General features: G+C 39.2%; 2 protein-coding genes across 4 annotated transcripts in view; both read left to right on the top strand.

Moving 5' to 3' along the window:
• The first annotated feature begins 818 nt into the window (after window positions 1–818).
• Window positions 819–5,621, top strand: bag3 (BCL2 associated athanogene 3). The gene is made up of 4 exons (XM_069658683.1): window positions 819–1,016; window positions 3,187–3,522; window positions 3,652–4,002; window positions 4,089–5,621. The coding sequence occupies exons 1-4, from the start codon at window positions 819–821 to the stop codon at window positions 4,908–4,910; spliced, it is 1,707 nt and encodes a 568-aa protein (XP_069514784.1). The 3' UTR covers window positions 4,911–5,621.
• Window positions 5,622–9,776: 4,155 nt separating this feature from the next.
• Window positions 9,777–18,037, top strand: part of inpp5f (inositol polyphosphate-5-phosphatase F) — a 19,369-nt gene continuing 11,108 nt past the window's right edge. For 2 of the 3 annotated variants that reach the window (XM_069658143.1, XM_069658141.1), the window contains exons 1-6: window positions 9,777–10,213; window positions 14,006–14,086; window positions 14,532–14,668; window positions 15,337–15,465; window positions 15,612–15,797; window positions 16,420–16,476. In XM_069658143.1, coding sequence (XP_069514244.1) covers window positions 10,117–10,213; window positions 14,006–14,086; window positions 14,532–14,668; window positions 15,337–15,465; window positions 15,612–15,797; window positions 16,420–16,476 — 687 coding nt within the window. In that variant the 5' untranslated portion in view covers window positions 9,777–10,116. The remainder of the gene's footprint in view (window positions 10,214–14,005; window positions 14,087–14,531; window positions 14,669–15,336; window positions 15,466–15,611; window positions 15,798–16,419; window positions 16,477–18,037) is intronic. The other variant, XM_069658142.1, reaches the window with a different exon arrangement.

Here is an 18,037-nt window from a genome sequence, read left to right as displayed (position 1 = left end):
ATGACAAAGTGGTGCTGATGTTCCTAAAGATTAAGTATTTGTGAAACCTATACTAATGGATTGATAGATAGCCGTTTAATGTGCTTACGCATTAGTAGATCTCGCATGTTCTCGCGAGGTACATGTACGCTATGCTTTCATGCTACCAGGTGTGTTCAGCTGCAGCTTAAGTCGTGTTAAGCCATCTGTGTAATCAATTTGCAAGCATAACTTCACAAGATATTCACTGTGAAGTTATACTTCACACATTCCTCATTCCTGGCTGCTCTTATATTTAGAATGTTTAGATTAACAATAGTCTCGTAATATTACGACTTTATTCTCGTAATATTACGTATTTTTCTCGTAATCTCTATTTTTCCCCCTTTAATGTGGCCCTAATACTCCGTCGTAGTTTACACCTACAAATGCCAACATGAGGAATTAGCTCCACAGGGTGCAATACTGATTTTGTTACTATCATGCACAGGGAAATTGTTCTGCAGCGGTGATCCGCTGAAAGAAGGTAGATTTCCCAGTCATCACCGTGAGAGAATGTGAATGATAGGCTATGAGCAGAGAGCGTCATTTTCTCCAAAGCTGTAGCAAAAGGAAAAAAACATTCCGAGTTTGGCTTCCAAAGGGAGGAAAAATCTAAAGCAAATAGGGAGCTTAATGACTTTGCGTTTTTGAGTCAGCGACATATCAGGTTTGGGACACCATGCCACTGTATCCAGCGCTTTCCGCCCCCAACATTAACCCCGCTATTTCGAGAAACTTCCAGCCCCCTTTTACACGTCACTTCAAGGAATCTTTAAAGAGTCCGTCGCCTATATAAAATGTTTCAGTACTCGACACACTGCAACATGAGCGGCATGAAGACACCGTACCCGATACTGACAATGACAAACAATGAGAACGACCCTCTTCCCCTCGGGTGGGAAGTAAAAATTGACCCTCAGACTGGATGGCCCTTCTTTGTGGATCACAATAGCCGCACGACAACCTGGAATGACCCGAGACACGACACAAAAAAGGTAAAAAGAAAAACGTTGGCATAAAGTTGGTTAACCATTGTTGACGGCTCACTGCTGTACAACTCGATAACGGCTAATTTTTTTGTCAAGCTGCGTTAGAATGTTGTTGAGTGTTTGGATTCGGTATGCTGTTAAGCGACAGAGTCGTCGTGCTACATCACTGCCTATAATAATCTTGTTGACTGCAGGCCTTGCCTGTTGGCCACTGTCACCTCCCCCTCACAGACAGCTCATAAACCCTATTATAACTGGTGATCAACCCCGATATGTTTCCGTGTCATGATCTTACACTATTATTAGGCTACTCTATGACTCACCCTACAGCATGTAAAGGCTATCTATGATGAACTTCGAGTATCTGAATAATGTTTGTTACATAGTGGAAAATAGGCTTCTGCGAGGTCCGGCGCATGTCAAACTTTTTCCCTTACAAGGATTGAGGCTGGTTAACTTCATGTTGGTCTGTGGAGTAAACCGAGTGATATGCGCGCATGTCAGTTTCTGCTGTAGCCTATTTAATGTAGGCTATATGAAAATATAAAGGGCAGCATAGAGAATCCGTGGGTTGAAGTTAGCTTTACAGGCTACTAGCGGGTTGTGTTTCGTGTCGGAGATGGACACTGTTACCCAAAGTCTCCCAAAGAATCTGCCAGAAAGACAGCTGTCATGGGATAAAATTGGTGCAATGGTGCTGGCTGTGTGTAGTGTCCCATGATGAAATGGCTACGAGCGATGTATCGTCACAGCTTCACAAGTTTGTAAAAATGCAACTGCATTAAACATAAATGCAGTTCTTGTTAAGTAGGCTATGGGAGTATTTAGTGAAGGGAATTGGAGTTTGATCACATAAAAGACAGAGTCCTGAACTAGGCTATTAGTGGACCTGTTGCTTACTCCTCCATAGCTGGCTTTGGCAAGGTGTCTAGTCACTCATATCACTTTAAGAATAATTAAAAAACATTTTTCTACCTTGGTGATGAAAATTAACTAAAATCCAGGATTTTATTGATATTGTCAATGTTATAATTTATCATACAGTATGTCAAAATATTTACATTTCCTGTGATATCATATTTTTTACTCTAATAGTAGGCCCATGTCCAAATGAAGATTTTTAGTGTGATTTATTTTTTATTATTTTATGTGTATACAACTGTATTCTTGGGTTAAGCACATTCTTTCCCATCAGATCAGACCACAAGGTGCAATTCAAAAAGAATTACATAAGGAAACAATTAAGTAATTCACTCTTATTCATGATAAGTGTATGTAATAGTTTAATTTTATCTGTCTTCTTCATAAAGTTTATGAAATAGCTTTTCAATAAGAAATGTCTCTGTATGACATACTGACAATTAGCTAATGTTAGTAAAGAGGGTGTGTCCAACTACTGTGACCGGAATAAGTCACCAATTTCAACAGGTGAATAACATCACTCTGACTGTGGAAAAAAAGTATGAAAAACAGCAATTTTGTGATGGGAAAGTCACAAAAGACTATGGTTTTCCCAAGTTAATCCATTAGCGAAATAATAAAAAGTGATGCTTTCAGGCGTACAAATGTAGAAATGGCACTTTTTAACCAATAGCCTTGCAATTATCTTAGGGTCTTTTTGAGAACAAGTTAACTCCACATATTCAGATAAGAATGTTTAATTTAGAAGGGTTCATCTGTAGTACAGTTTATATGTACTTAGTTTAAAATGAAAATCTCTTAGTGAAGGAGAATGTAGTACCCATACAATTTACTAGATGATAGTGCCAATCCTAACATAAATAGCTTGGTTAAAAGTTATTGAGTATTTTATTAGTTTGAATAGTTTTTCTAATCTGTAATGGCTCAAAATAAGAAAATCAGGGATTAAAGTGTCAAACTAGACTGTGTTGTTATCTGTAAATAACATACTCACTAATGTGTTTTTTTTAAAGATTTTTTTTTGTAAATTGTTTAATACCTTTAATAGAAGTAAAGTAACCAACATCAAAGTTTCCTTAGATGATGGTTGGTTTAAAAGGTCTTTAAATAGCTAATGGTTGTTTTATTTTGTTTTTGTTGTTTGCTGGATTTAGTTATATATATCAATGACTTGATAATTGATATCATAACTACAAAGATAAAATAATTTGATTAAACATTTTAATCATATCCATCTACTATTGCTGTTTTTCAGGTCAAAGAAGTGTCAGCAAATGGACCCAATATACCACCAGAACCAAGCCTTCAGGATTCACAGAAGACCTTTTTGAGAGAGATGAAGCACCCCATTCTCCGCCCAGGTTATGTTCCTATACCAGTCTTCCATGAGGGTGCAGAACTAAGGCAGCAACAGCATCCATATTATTCTTACATCCATCCAGGCATTGCACAGAATATCCGGACAGATGGCAGGACACCCTCTACAACACCAGGACTTCACTGTAGGCCCAGATCACCTTTACATGGACCTTCAGACAATTTTTCCACTGAGCTTGGAAAGACCGGCTCGCCTGTTTCACAAACCGCAGAGGTTCGACATAAGTAATGAAAAAAAAGGGACAATGCATGCTGCAATACTATTTAACTTGCAACGTTTTTCAATTAAAATAAAACACCAAACACTGATTTATTTACTGTTTCAATTTGATATATTGTTTAGGTTTTATCTCCCCTGCCTCACCAACCCCCCCGGTCCAACAGCATTGGTCTTCAAGCAGGGTACATCCCCATCCCAGTGATCCATGAGGGTGGAGGTGGCCAAACACAAACACAGGCACAATTAATTCCCTCAACCTACTCTCAACGCATCCCCAACTCAGAGCACCAGCAGCCCTTCCACCGCTTTCAGACAGACGAATGGCCTGGCTACTCTGCAGCAATCCAGCCTCCCCAGGAAAGGGCTTCTCCGATACTGCCTTCCCAGCATTGGGATGCTCCTTCTATTAACCATCCACCTTACATTAGAAGCCAGTCACCTATTATAACACAAGTGCTGGGAGAAATACCACAGGTATTTTTTATTTTTGCTCTTTAAAATTATTCGTTTTCATGTCAGTATGTGTTAGTATTTGACTATGATTATTTTTAACTTCTAAGGCTCAACAGCATGTCCTCTCAGGAGACCAGCCCCCCAAAATGGAGCCAGAACAACAAAGCACTCAGCAGAAACCTGATAACACGCAGCCCCTGCCATTGCAACTAGGAACGGACATCCTCAAGCCTCAACAACCTCAACAGTTTCAACAGCTTTTACCCGACCAACCTCAACAGTTCTCCCAACCTCAGCAGTCCCACCCACCTCAGCAGCTCCGACAGCCTCAACAGTTCCAGGAGATACCATCTCAGACATCTCCACAGCCTCACCATCCAGAACAGTTAATGCAGTCCCAGAAGCAGTTCCAGCAGCTTCAGAAACCAGACCAACCACAACAACATACTGCAGATATTACAGTTGAAATACCTCTGAGACAAGAAGCACAGGACATGACAGCTGTACACCCAGAAGTTAAACCTGTAAATGTAGAGGCTGAACAGGCTGCTAGGTGCCCAATCCACCCAGGCTTGGCTAAGGTACAGCAGATAGTTGCACGGGTAGCAAAACTGGAGCAAGAGGTGAAATGTTTTGCTGGAAAGAAGAATGATAAGAAATATTTGTTACTGGAGGAGCTTCTGACCAAAGAGCTCTTAGCACTGGACTCTGTTGATCCAGAAGGTCGTGCAGATGTACGGCAGGCGAGAAGGGATGGGGTCCGTTGTGTCCAGAACATACTAGAAGAACTGGAGCAACTGGAGGAGCAGCCCATCAGACCTGCCAGCCCTGCCAGCCAGACAGCAATGGAGGGAGACAACCTGAACCAGAAAGGAGAGCCCAGCATGATCACCAAAGAGAATGTTGAGCTTGCAAAGGAGATATCATAATAAATGCAGACTTCATAATCAATAGAAGAGAGGGATAACCTGCTGGATATTTGATAGTGAACAAGTCTGCTCCAGTTAAATCTCCTCTTCTTCTACCAGAGCATTTGTGAAAGTTGCATGCATTGAATAACAGTGTTTGTTTCCTGACATTCAACACATAATTGATGGTAGCTAAGTGCAATCATGTTTTTTCAAGCCAATGTTGTTGCCTTTTATGTTGTGCCAGTATCTTCATAATAAGACAGCTTTAATGATAAAGCTGTTGACAAGAATTTCCAGTCAAAATTAAATTTGAATAAGAGGCCTTTGTCAATAAATGAGAGAAAATAAGTATTTTCTTAAGAAATGTTGTATGTAGTTGCCTTTTGTCCTCATCAATTATAGTTTGAAGATTTCAATTGGGGCTTCAAAGTAGAATTCATTGCAAAACTCACTCAACAGAAAAGCATTTTCTCCTTTGCCATCTTGGATCTACTTTGTCCCAGAATGCAGTATGTTTATTAGATGGTGTTTTGGTGCATACTGATTTTGCTGTCTTTGCACTTTGCCATCATTGAAATGTATCATGCTGAAAGATCAGCAGCACTTCATTTGAAATGTGTAAGTCACACAAGTTTTGATTGATGTGTTTGTATGTGCATTGGTTAACTTGTTATTTGAAAACATTATATCAGTATTTATATTATAAAAATATAGTATTTTGGTACATCATGAATGTGAAAATCCATATGGAATGTGTGTCTTATTTGAGATGTGAAGCAATCAGCATTTTGTGCTAATGAGGACAGTTTAAGATTATACGAATGTTCTTGTGTAACTACCAAAGCTACAATCAGTCATAACACTAGCTATAATCTGAGTAATAATCTAAGAGCCTTGTATATGTAAACTGCAAGAAAATGCTTGATTCATAAATGGATAGTTTTTATGAATCCAAAGACAATTTGTGACTTAGAAAGGTTAACATTTTTAAGTGACCCTAATTGTTTGTGTAATAATTTGTCACTATAGTACATTGACAAGCCATCTGTGAGTTAGGGTCACTCACTGCCTTAATTGTGGCTTATTGTTAAACACAGTTTATGAGAAGCAAGTTAATGCATTGTTAATAAATGTATTTCACATGGATTTTGACTAAAATTTGAATTCTTATAGATTTTTCCAATTCTGAGTCTTAAACTTTTTATTAATTATATTTAGGATAATATTTGTTCAATCAATTAATCAATTTTTATTTATATAGTACCAAAACATAACAAAAGTTAGCTCAGGGACCGTAGTCTGTGAGAGAGACCCAACAGCGATTAGAAAGTACTTTACAACAGTGGCAAGGAAAAACTTCCTTTTAACTTGCAGAAATCAAGATCAGCACCAGACTCATTGGTGAACAAGCGGAAAGAGAGTGATGGATAGAGTCAGAGGTCAAACAGACAGTCATACACACAGCAACAAAAACAGCAACAAATAAAATAATATAGTAGAAATATGTCTAATATTAGCAATAATGACTAATAATGATAATGTAAGAGTGACTGATAAATAGTTATTGTAGCAGTCATTACACGCAGCAGGCAGTCCGCAACAACGTTCCCCCGGAACCTAAAAGAGAAAGGATCACAAAAACTCCTGGGAAGTTAGTAACATGCAATAACTGAACATACATGCATACAGATAACATAAATGCACAGAGAGAGGGAAAGAGGAGGAGGAGGAGACCGAAGTTCTGTGTGTCAAGCCTGCAGGTTTATGGTTTAGATAAAGAAATCATTAAATTTAGTTCAGGAAGGTCAATTGGAGAAAAGCCGTCTTGGTTTATATCATGTTTTAGAGCTGTTTCCAAAGGTAAATCCCAAACAGTTGAGGGCAGGAGGCTGCGCATTTAGTCTCTAATGTTTATAATTTATTTTTAAAGAAGCTCATGAAGTCGTTACTACTGAGGGCTATAGGAATACATGACTCAATGGAGCTATGAATCTCTTTTAGCTTGGCTACGGTGCTGAAAAGATACCTAGGTTTGTTTTTATTGTCTTCTATTAAGGAGGAGTAACAGGCACCTCTAGCATTAGGGTCTTTATATATTAGGGTCTTGAGAGCTGAGGAGGGCTGTCTGGTTTCAGAGGTGATCTTGAAGCATGGGAGAAAAAGATTAGCTAGAAGCTTTCACAAGAAACAATTAATACAGCACTGAAAATACTAGCTGGCCTTAATGTATTACCACAGAGGGAGACTGAACGATCTGGCGATGAATGACTGAAGAACCAGGGTATTTATAGACTGCAGGCTGATGGCTTGATGAGGAACAGGTGAGCAGGCTGAAGCAGTCTGGAGGTGTTGATTGGCAGAGCAGGTGAGGAGCTCTGAGGATGACCATGCCCTGAGACAGACAGAGAGAGACAACAAGAAACACAAGGGAAGGGAACACAGGAGAAACACAGGGAAAAGGGGCAAACCATGGCCTCAACCATCACAGGTATCTAGAACTGTCCCCTTGCAGTCACACACCCCCTAAAGTATAACTAAAGAAAAGAGCTCTCGGTTAACGCAGCAGTTCTTTTGTTCAGCAGGTAGGAGAATTCTGATGCCCATCTGACCTTCTGACCCATCAACTGCATGGAGAAATGCGTCATGGCCAGCCAGGCGGGTAAAGCCTGTCCCCACCTCCTCCATCTCATCCGGATTGGGGAAATGTATAATCCTGTTATGAGTGACCATCATCTCCTCCACACTACACCACAGACTATGCTGGCCAATGTGGTTCAGCAAAGATGTCTGCTGTGACTCTGTACAAGGTGCCACATGCAAACCAGAAGAGACCGACAGCCACCTCAATGGTATGGCGTCTGTGTGGCTTCAGTTGACAAAGCATCTGGACCAGAATTCTGATGGTGTCCCTGAGAGCCTAAAGGCTGTTTTGGGTCAGCCTCAGAGAAGAACATGCAGAGGATAGCACAAATGTCATTGTAATTGTGCATACCTCTGATGTGGAGTTTTATCCTGTGCTAAGAGATGTATATTATATTTCGGCCCATCCAGTCGAGGCAGATGGCTGTTCAACATGAGTCTGGTTCTGCTCGAGGTTTCTGCCTGTTAAAAGGAAGTTTTTCTGCCAATGTGCCGAATATTGCTAAGTGCTACTCATGGTGGATTCATGTTGGGCCTCTCTTTAAATAACATAACAAAGAGTCGGTCTAGACCTGCTCTTTTTGTAAAGTGTCTTGAGATAACTCTGGTTATGATTTGGCGCTATACAAATAAAATTTGATTTGATTTGATTTTGATTTGATATTTAATTTGATCTTCTTAAAAATGAATTTACCTCAACTAAAATTCTCATTGTATTTATTTAATTATTTCTGTATTTATTTTTATAATTAGTATTAAGTGTTCATTTTGTTTAATCGTGAATATTTCCCCTAGATGTGTATTGTGTGTGTATGTATGTGATTGTATTTTGTGATGTAAGTGTATTCGAATTAGTTCTTTACCTAATCTCTTTATCCATTATCAGTTATTTTATTATTCCTTGTATTTGCCTCTTGGAGAAATTATCTGTTCTATTGTCTGCTTTTGTAATGCTCGGTGGCACAAGAGATTTGTCACGTAACAAACATAATTGGGTGGATTCTGGAAGAGGCTGTTTAAGCCAGCCTTCAAGACTTTTGAGGACAACCTTCCAAAAAGGTAGTACCCTGGGGCATTCCCATAGTGCATGGAGGAATGTGCCCACCTGTTTATTACATTTCCAACACTTATTGTCCTTGGTTAGGCCCATTTTAAACAGTCTCAAATGTGTAAAATAATACATATGTACAATTTTATAATGGATAAATTTACATCTCTTGTAGCCCATCTGACATTTGAGATCACTTCCTGCCATGAGTCTTCCCTAATCTCAGTGTTGAGTACATGGGGAATTTAGAAACTCCTGTACCCATTCTCTGTTTGTGCATCCCTATTTAGTCCAAAGACCGATCCTACACTACTTCTCAGCTGTAAATATTTCCAGAAGTACCCATTAGTCCTGTTAGGTAAAATTGTATTTTGTCCTCATCCTCATCCTCGATCTTCACTCATGAAATCGCCACAGTAAGAATATAGATGATAGCTGCCAACAAAGCCTGGTCCATCTTTAAACTCAATATTACTTCTTTCTTAATATCAAGCCACTACAATCAATAGCCTTTACAACTATTTATTTTGTGATGTATGGAAAAGGCTTGGCTTCTGTGGTTAGAAGCACTTTGGAAAATAAAATAAACAAACAACTGAAGAAGTATGGAAAGGGACTGTTGCTTTAGTAGCCTATTATAAATAGACATTTCTTTTTTAGTGTACCCTACATTAGTTCCCAGCTGACTTTGGAGGGCTGCACACTGTGTTTCATCTATCCATCTATCTATCTATCTATCTATCTATCTATCTATCTATCTTCGATTTGTTTTGGGGGATGATTTTTACACACAAGTCCCTGATTATAAAAAAAACATTTCTCCCTCATGTTCAATTTTCAATCAGGTGCTTTAGCTGGAATGTTCTGCCATACCAAAAATATAACATTATTTAAAAAACAGAAAAAGGAAGACAATATAATTTTTGGCCAAAGCAAATGAAAAAAAAGTCACACAATATTTATTTAGGCTTTTTTCCATTTCATCACACTGGGGAGTCCGGTAATAAACATAAATAACATCCTTTCATTCATTGAATTTATATTTTACCAGGACTGTATCATTCAGCAAATTGAGTAAATTGTTATAATCGAAACCATTTAAATTGCCCTGGCTTTATGAACCAGCGCACCATTGATGACGGCATAGATCACGTGTTATTGTTTAGAACAGGAAACTGTAGGTTCGGTTTCGAAAGGCACGCAGCAGTTGCTGGGACACCTTCTCTCTGATTGATAAGTGTTTGCTATCACTCTAGTAACCATGGCAGTGGGCAGGGGCGCCTCTCCAGTTGAAAGGGAATTCGATTACCAGTATGCGTAAAAGTGTAATAAACAAATCCGATACACATCCGGTTGCTTTCGGGGATGTTAGCTCGTAGGATAACGCTAGCTAGCTACCGTAGCTCACCAGTCTGTGGGAAGCGAGCTAACCATAACCTTGGTTAGCTGCTGTTAACCTCCTGGACGTGCAAGTTGTAAATTGCCTGGACCCGGCTGCCAGGTAGTTAAATATTTTGTATAACATAAAGGGACAAAATGGAACTGTTCCAGGCCAAAGATGATTACATAGTTCAGAGCGGGGACCGTGCGCTGTGGTGCAGCCGAAAAGACGGGACCATGGCCGTCAGACCTGGTACGTACTGGATGAAAGCTTTTTCCTTTGCAGCAGGCCATTTATCTGAAACCCTTGCCATTTTAATCCATTATTGAAATACAATCTATGTATTCTATGGTCCGTTTGGAGTTGCCAAACATTGTTTAACTAATGTTTATTAAACCTGTTTCTAAATCGCTTGTAATATTACTTCGTTCAGCTACGAAATACACGTTTTCGTAGTTATATAACCGCTATTAACTATCCTCCCCTAACTCAAGCAAGTTGTTTGGTAAAGTAAAGCTATAAATTGTTGGATGCGCGAGTGAAATATCCCCTTGAAATTTCCGTCTTAGCATTCATTCAGGGAGTGCCACCCCCCAGACTCCAAAGTTTTAGGATGGCTTCCTATATCACACAATGGAGGGTAGTTGTGCTCCTTCAAACAAAGTGACGTTGAAAGACTTTAAAAGGGTAAAAATAACTACAACTCAACTCACCATTCTGAGCCAGTGAATTACAAAAAACAAAAGAAACTACAACTGTAATTTATTAGAACAGGACGCCACACTAACACAGTTGATCCCAGCACATGAAAGACGAATTCTTGGCCTTATTTTGACATATTTTGGAATTGAATGCATGGTTGTTGTTGGAATTGCTTCAGGAGATTGCTTCAGTCGTACTGGTTTTGGTAAGCCTGTGTTCGTTTTGTTTTACTGACAGTGGCAGTTTATTCGTCACACATTCACAAACAAGGCTTACGGAAACTAATTAGTTTGAAAACCAGTTGGTTCATAACACCCGCGATGCTGTGTATTTTTATTTTTTTTTGCTACAGACAGAGTCAGATTATTATTTGAAGTCACTGTGAGAAGATTTTTGATGGTTATGAAACAGACTGGAATTCATTCTGATCACTCTATATAACCTACAAAAGCAAAGCAGACTGTCAGCTACAAGATTGAGGATTTCTATATATTTATTTTTATTGCCTGAAACCACTGGCGGCAGACATTTAAAGTGAGTGGTACATGTGACTGTTAAAGAAAGCAGGACAAAGTAATCAAAGAGATAGTAGCTTTGTCCACACTGGACGCCAAAATCAACACAAAACGAAAGTTCCTCACAGGAGCTTTAACCAGAAACAATCGTAAACGACAGTAAGTTTAATTTGCAGAATATGGGATTAGCTGTTTTACTGAGGCTAGGTTATTTGTTTGTGTTATGGTCTGTCTTTGGTGTTTTAAGTCATTAGCAATGATCTAACACAATATTTGTGAAACACACCATAAATTACTTAAAACACACCATAAAAACTAGGCAACAACAGACAAGCAACCCTCAAGTTCAACAAGGTAAAAAAAAATGTTGTCAAAGGAGTCAGGGTAGAGACTTAGAAAAAAAATCAGTCCCATAAGTGGCACAAAAAAACCCACTTGGAGTGGACATTGATTGGTCCACTTCCCCTGAAAGATTATATTGAAGCCATTACAACCCATTTGGCAACTGTCTGCTTGAACAATCTACTGGAGCACTTTAAAAACTTTTAGTACCTATTAGTCATTTAGACCCTAAAATACATTAAAATAGGGCCCAAAATATGTTGTTTTACATAAAATACCATCGGCTGTGAGAATCGCATTCCCAGCCAAGTAAGCACTGCAAAACAAGAAAAGTTTCATTAGTGTCATCATAAGGCTGTGCGTGTTATTCTCTGTGTCAGTTGAAGTTGTATGGCTGTTCAGCCATCCAGAACAGGTTTTTAGTTGCACCACTGTTTCATTATTTAATTGGAAAAAGGGTTTCCACCCCTCACTGGTTTTCCACTTCACCCTCAAGCACTCAGTGAAGCATTTCCATTAAAAAAAACATTCTGCGTGAAGTTGTAGTATTATTTCTATATTAATGCTTCTATTATTTCTTAGAGACCTTTCCCTTCAGGGCTGTTACAGCTAGTTACCCTGTACATGAAGTTCTCTGGCTGTTGGAACTGGAAGCTAACTACAGTTGCCCTTCATTCCAAATCGTACACTTTATGCTTTTACCATAGTACATATTGCTGCTACCCTTACACAGTAGAATACTTTGCATTAAATATACATACCTCTTATCTCTGATATTGGGACATACAACTTTGTTGTAACATTGTGCCCTTAATTTTTACCATCTTGCTCATACATCTGTTGCAGTCGGTAGCCGATCTGTTTCAAAAGTTACTCTCCTATACTATTTAGTATGCCAGCTAAAGATCAGGTATTTCACAATACATGTATGTCCAATGCAGTTTACCAAAAATACCAGGATGTCCCTGACATCCAGTGCTATTAAAGGATAACTTCGGGATTTTTCAACCTAGACCCTATTTTCCCATGTGTTTGTGTGTAGTGGAGACAACAATTATTGAAATTGATCCAGTATTCAGGGAGGGAGCATTGGCCGGCAGCAGCCAAATGAGATACAATGTAACTAACAGGGCAGGGGGCATACGCCAATATACAGCCACTAAAAGCGCTTGTTTTTGCTCCTGACAGGCTCAGATCGTTATAATAAGTGTCTGACAACACTGTGGCAGCCATGCTACTTTACCTTATGCTCTCTGTTGTTGTCTGTAACCAAGTCTCGCTCACGGAGAAGTCTCGCGCTGAAATCTCGCGTGAGACCGTAGTTGTTGCAGGAAGAAGGAGAGAGGAGTGAGAGAAGACGAAGAAGAAGACGAAGAGGGACGAAGCAACGCTTTCTGTACTCCAACAGTCTTCTCTCACTCCTCTGTCCTTCCTGCAACAACTACGGTCTTGCGCGAGTTTTCAGCGCGAGACTTTCTCTGTGAGCGAGACTTGGTTACAGACAACAACAGAGAGCATAAGGTAAAGTAGCATGGCTGCCACAGTGTTGTCAGACACTTATTATAACGATCTGAGCCTGTCAGTAGCAAAAACAAGCGCTTTTAGTGCCTGGTGCTCCCTCTCTGAATACTGGATCGATTTCAATAATTGAAAAAGGCATGATTTTTTGGCTATTCTGATCACCAATCCTCTGCACAGTGCGCAACAAAGGATGTCACACAATCTGTTACAAACCTGGATGGATGTATCAGCAAGAGGGTCAAAGTGCAAAGCACATTGGTATTACAAGGTAGTTGGTCCCAATTTTTTGCATACTGAATGCAAAGAAGGCACTTTGTAAGGACAGCTTCAGTAAATACTAATAGTAAAAGGAAAAAGTGTGTAATTTGATTAACAGGGTCTGTGCTCTCTTCAAGACTCAGTTGATGTCTTTACATTTTTAATTTCCTCCGTTTTATATATTTAATCCGTCAGTAATGCTAAGAATTCCAGTTTTCCTTTAAACTTGGCCTGTCGTTTGTAAATGTTAATAAAGAATTATTTTTTTAATCAAATTGCAGTTAATGAAATAATTTATTGTTTTATTTAGGTGTTAAAGCGTTACTTTTGTGATAATGAATGTTAGTCTGGCTTAGAGAGGCTGTGGCTCAGTGGTAGAGTTGGTCGTCTTTCAATCGGAAGGTCGGAGGTTTGATCCCCTCAGTCTACATGTCGAAGTGTCCTTGGGCAAGACCCTGAACCGGTGGCATAGCCAATGGGTATGAATGTGACAGTTTGGCACTTTACGTAGCAGCCTCTGCTATCAGTGTATGAATGTGTGTGTGAATGGGTGAATGTGACATCTAGTGTAAAAGCAGCTTTGAGTGGTCGCAGAGACTTGAAAAGCGCCATATAAGTACAGTCCATTTACCATTTAGAGCACATCTTGCTGAGGTCTCCTGCTGTTCCACTGTCCTCATGTTTCTCCTCCATATGTTAATTTCAGCAACAGACCTGTTGTTAGCTTGGAATCCAGTGTGTTTGGGTCTGATAGAAGGTGTCATTGGAAAGATACAACTTCACACAGGTAAGTGGAGAATGAAAAATATTTGAACCTATCATCTTAAGCCGTTTTTTCCTGTGAGCAGAGCACACACATTCTTGCCAATATTTTATGTCTGTGTGCACTGCTAAATTACCAGGCATCAGCAGCTAAGCATGTTTCTTACTCACAAGAAAAGGTGAAAAAATGTGTTAAAGTACTTTGAAATGTGTGTAGTTGAAGAGGAGGAGTGTGCTGATAATAGTTCAATTGATGATAAATCTGATTTGTGTAAATGGCATGCCTCTCTTAGCCTCAGGGTAAGAAGTTTGGAATAAACACTATAGAAACTTCACAAGAAAATATGTTTACGATTGTATTTAGCATGGTTATTATTGACTGGTGTGCAGCTGTTTTCTTAACACCTTAAGAATGTGAGGAATTCGATACCCATAACGCAAGTCAGCTCTTTTCTCTCACCTCTTGGCAGATCTACCTCTGGGCCTTGTATTGATCCGCCAAAAAGCCCTGGTGGGCCATCTACCTGGCAACCACAAAGTCTTCAAGATCACAAAAATAACTGTCATTCCCCTGTCTGACGAAGAACCTCAGGACCTTGAGCTGGAGGTGTGTTTATACTGAAATTATATATTAGGGCTTGTATTTTATTATTCGTATACAGTCCTGCTGGAAATAAGTATTGGCCAGTGCTTGTGAGAATCCTAAGGTGTTAATTTATGTACCCAAGAATACCCTGTATGTGTAAGCTTACATTCATCTCTGATGGGCTGTCATGGTGTAAATGTCCTAAATGACTAGAATTTCATTAAAAGATCAGTTTTATTTTCATCTGCACATTTGGAGATATGATAAAATGGAGATGTAAGAACACTTTAATGGATCACAAAGAAAATTAAGTACTGTTAAGATTTCAGTCTTTCAGGGCAGCTTCATGGACGGTGAGACCGAATATTTTCAAGTGAGTAGATATGTTGCAGGATAACTGTTCCTGGACCAGCTTTAGACCCCATCCTGTTGTACATTGTCCATGTACTGTAGAAAAATCATCCCACCCCTCTTGTGCCTAGTATTCTTTAAGATCAGTGTAGCTGTTAGAAAATGAGAACTCTATAGAATACTGTACTGTATTGTTTGTTTTTTGCTTGTATGTTTTAAGTGGGTAGTAATAAAAGTTTATTTATTGTTCAAATTGGTACCGTCTTCAACAAATGTTACCTTTATAGTGATGTGATTTGTAAAATTGTGTGGAATTGATAGAGTATTCTCTTTTTCAGCTTTGCAAGAAGCATCACTTTGGAATCGACAAACCGGAGAAACTGGCCCAGTCTCCTGATGAGTCAAAGTTCTTGATGAAAACTTTAAGCCAGATCAAATCTAATGTGGCGGTGCCCATCAAGAAAAAGGTTTTTTTTGTTGTTGTACTCTTGAGCCTCAATCTAACAAACTACTTTTTCTATCTCCACATGTTTAAAGGCTCTTAAGTTCTCAGGACTTTGCTTCCTTTGCTTTGTCAGCTTACTGCTTCTTTCTGTATACCCACCCAACCCAGTATTCCCCTGCCTTCCAGGTCAAGGAAAACAAAGAGAGGGAACGCCTGGAGAGGCGGCTACTGGATGAGCTCTGCAAGGTATTCATGGACTCGGACTCCTTCTACTACAGCATGACCTATGACCTGACAAACACTGTTCAGCGTCAGGGAGACTCCGCCAAGTCCAGCTTACCCCTATGGAAGCAGGTTTGTAGAGAATCACATTTTGCGGCTTGTTCACATTGTACGCCTAAGCACTGCATGTTGGGCGTGGAACCTCTTGCTTTCATTTCGTCTTGCATGTTAAAAGAGTAGAGCAGCCACACAGCACGCGTGGGCAGCATGGCTCAGACACATCTCATGGGCTGCTGCAATGCTGAAAATCTAGAGAATGATTATTTTTACCACAAGCTGTTCTTGGAAGCTGCAAAAATAGACTGTTTAAATGATAAGTGGATAGTCATAATGACATCATACACTTTTTATCGCAGAAGAAAAAAAACATTTTTATAACTTAAAACTGTTTCTGTCTGTTACTGTAAACTTAATATGAATTAAATCTTTGAGAAAAAATTAGATCAGACATTTGATTATTAACGACTATTAACAAAGGCAAATTTCAATGTAAAAAGATAGGGGTAGTAGCAGCAGTGCTGTGGCTGACACAGCCAGTGGGGACATCATGATGGTATGAGTTGCAGCAGTAGCCACGCGCTGCTCAGGCGTGCTGTGTGAACGTACAGCTCATTGACCATGTTGCCTTTTTCACATATTCAAATTGCACAACCCTTAACATCTGATTGATAGACATTTGTATTCTTTATAAAAGGTGGATGACCGTTTCTTCTGGAATAAACACATGATCCAAGATCTTATTGACCTTCAGGTAAATTATTTTTCCACACAGATTATCTTATTGATTGTTTTCTTTTCCCCTAATTTTAGAACTGACTGAAATGCACTTTGACTCTGGAAGGTTTTTTAACAGTTGCTGACTCAATCATAGGGCCCTATTTATACTATCTATGGCTCATGGTCTAAAGTGCATGGCGCAAGTGCATTAAGGGCATGTCCAACCTCCATTTTCTGTTAAACTGTAGACAATCGGGCCAAAAGTAAGGCATAAGGCACAAGACAAAGGACTTGAATTTAGTGTCTTAGTTATTAATCATTCATTCACCTCATTTGTTGTATTTTGGGCATAACTTTCCTTTAAAAGGCAGTTCACTTGCACCTGCTGCACTGCAGTTAAAAGAAGGATTTAAACCTTATTTTTAATTGACTACTGGATATTTTCACTACTGCACGTGTAATGGACACTGGACAATCTGTATTAATATTTGTGGGCATGGTTGTGGGATGCACTGGTAGTTATGTTTAATGTCTATGATAAACTTGCCCTCTATTTTCAAGAGTGCATGTGTGCATATTAGAAAGAGTGTCCATGGGAGAGAGCTTGGTGTTGGTTTGTGCTGACGTGTTTGACTTGTGCAGTAGGGGTGAGCGATATGGCCTAAAAATTATATCACGATATTTCACAAAATTTTGCGATAACGATATTCATGACAATATGAAAAAAGAAAACTGAATAATGTTTTGTATGTGACTTCAGGCAGCAGCATTTATTCATGCAAACAAAGTAACGTGCTTTGACAATTTCCCTTCTTTTCCAATGAACTTCTATCTATAAAATGTACTCTGCTGTAGCCTGCTACTACAAGCTGTGTTATGCTTAAGTCTCTTCTTACTTATTAATAAGAGATTTTTGATTTGCCACTGTAATAACCATCCCTGTATGTTGTGTTATGTTATTTTTAAATCAGTATATAGTGAACCTGCCTGTTTTATTACTCTATATATGGCTATGCTACAACTGTCAATGAGATTGTAATCTGCAAGAGATATAATGAAGAAAAGCGAAATTTAGGCTCTATAAAGGTAATGCATTGATTAGTTCATTCATTAAGCCCATAAACGTCTGCGCGCAATTGGGAAAACTTTTTAATGCTTTCTGTGCGTCACGTTGCTGCCACCAATGTTTTCAGGAGTTTTCTGTAGCAGCACGTAATGACGACCACTCTCTGTGCAGTAAAATGCACTTGTTCTTCTTGTCTTCAATTCCTTACGCCAGGCCTTACCACACGTCCTTTTAAGATCAACACGCTTATGGGCACACAGATGGGCGCAAGTACTTACACAATGTCGGCACCGGGCATGATAATAACAACTGTGTCGGTTTGATACTAGCAAATACACTTAGCACTTTGCGCAGGGTGTTAGATAGGCCCCATTGTTTTTTTGGGGCTTTTTTTGTGGTCAGTTCAAAGAGTGTTTGGCCCTGCTGTGTAAGTGTGGATTTTGATACTGGGTGGATATAGCGTGCTTCCTTATTAACATGGTAAACAACATTTAAATGTACATGTCCTGCTGTTTTTTGGTTTGTTGTT

The sequence above is a fragment of the Semicossyphus pulcher genome, unplaced genomic scaffold, assembly GCF_022749685.1.
Source record: "Semicossyphus pulcher isolate SPU_LCO1_2020_fin unplaced genomic scaffold, fSemPul1.0.p SCAF_12, whole genome shotgun sequence".
Classification (NCBI taxonomy): domain Eukaryota; kingdom Metazoa; phylum Chordata; class Actinopteri; order Labriformes; family Labridae; genus Semicossyphus; species Semicossyphus pulcher.
Note: the sequence above shows the minus strand (reverse complement) of the source record. Positions and strands in the feature narration are given on the sequence as shown.

Coding starts and splice junctions, on each gene's coding strand:
- bag3 (XM_069658683.1), top strand. CDS start 819: ATGTTTCAGTACTCGACACACTGCAACATGAGCGGCATGAAGACACCG. Junction 3,523..3,651: donor CTGTTTCACAAACCGCAGAG/GTTCGACATAAG, acceptor TATATTGTTTAG/GTTTTATCTCCCCTGCCTCA. Junction 4,003..4,088: donor TGCTGGGAGAAATACCACAG/GTATTTTTTATT, acceptor TTAACTTCTAAG/GCTCAACAGCATGTCCTCTC.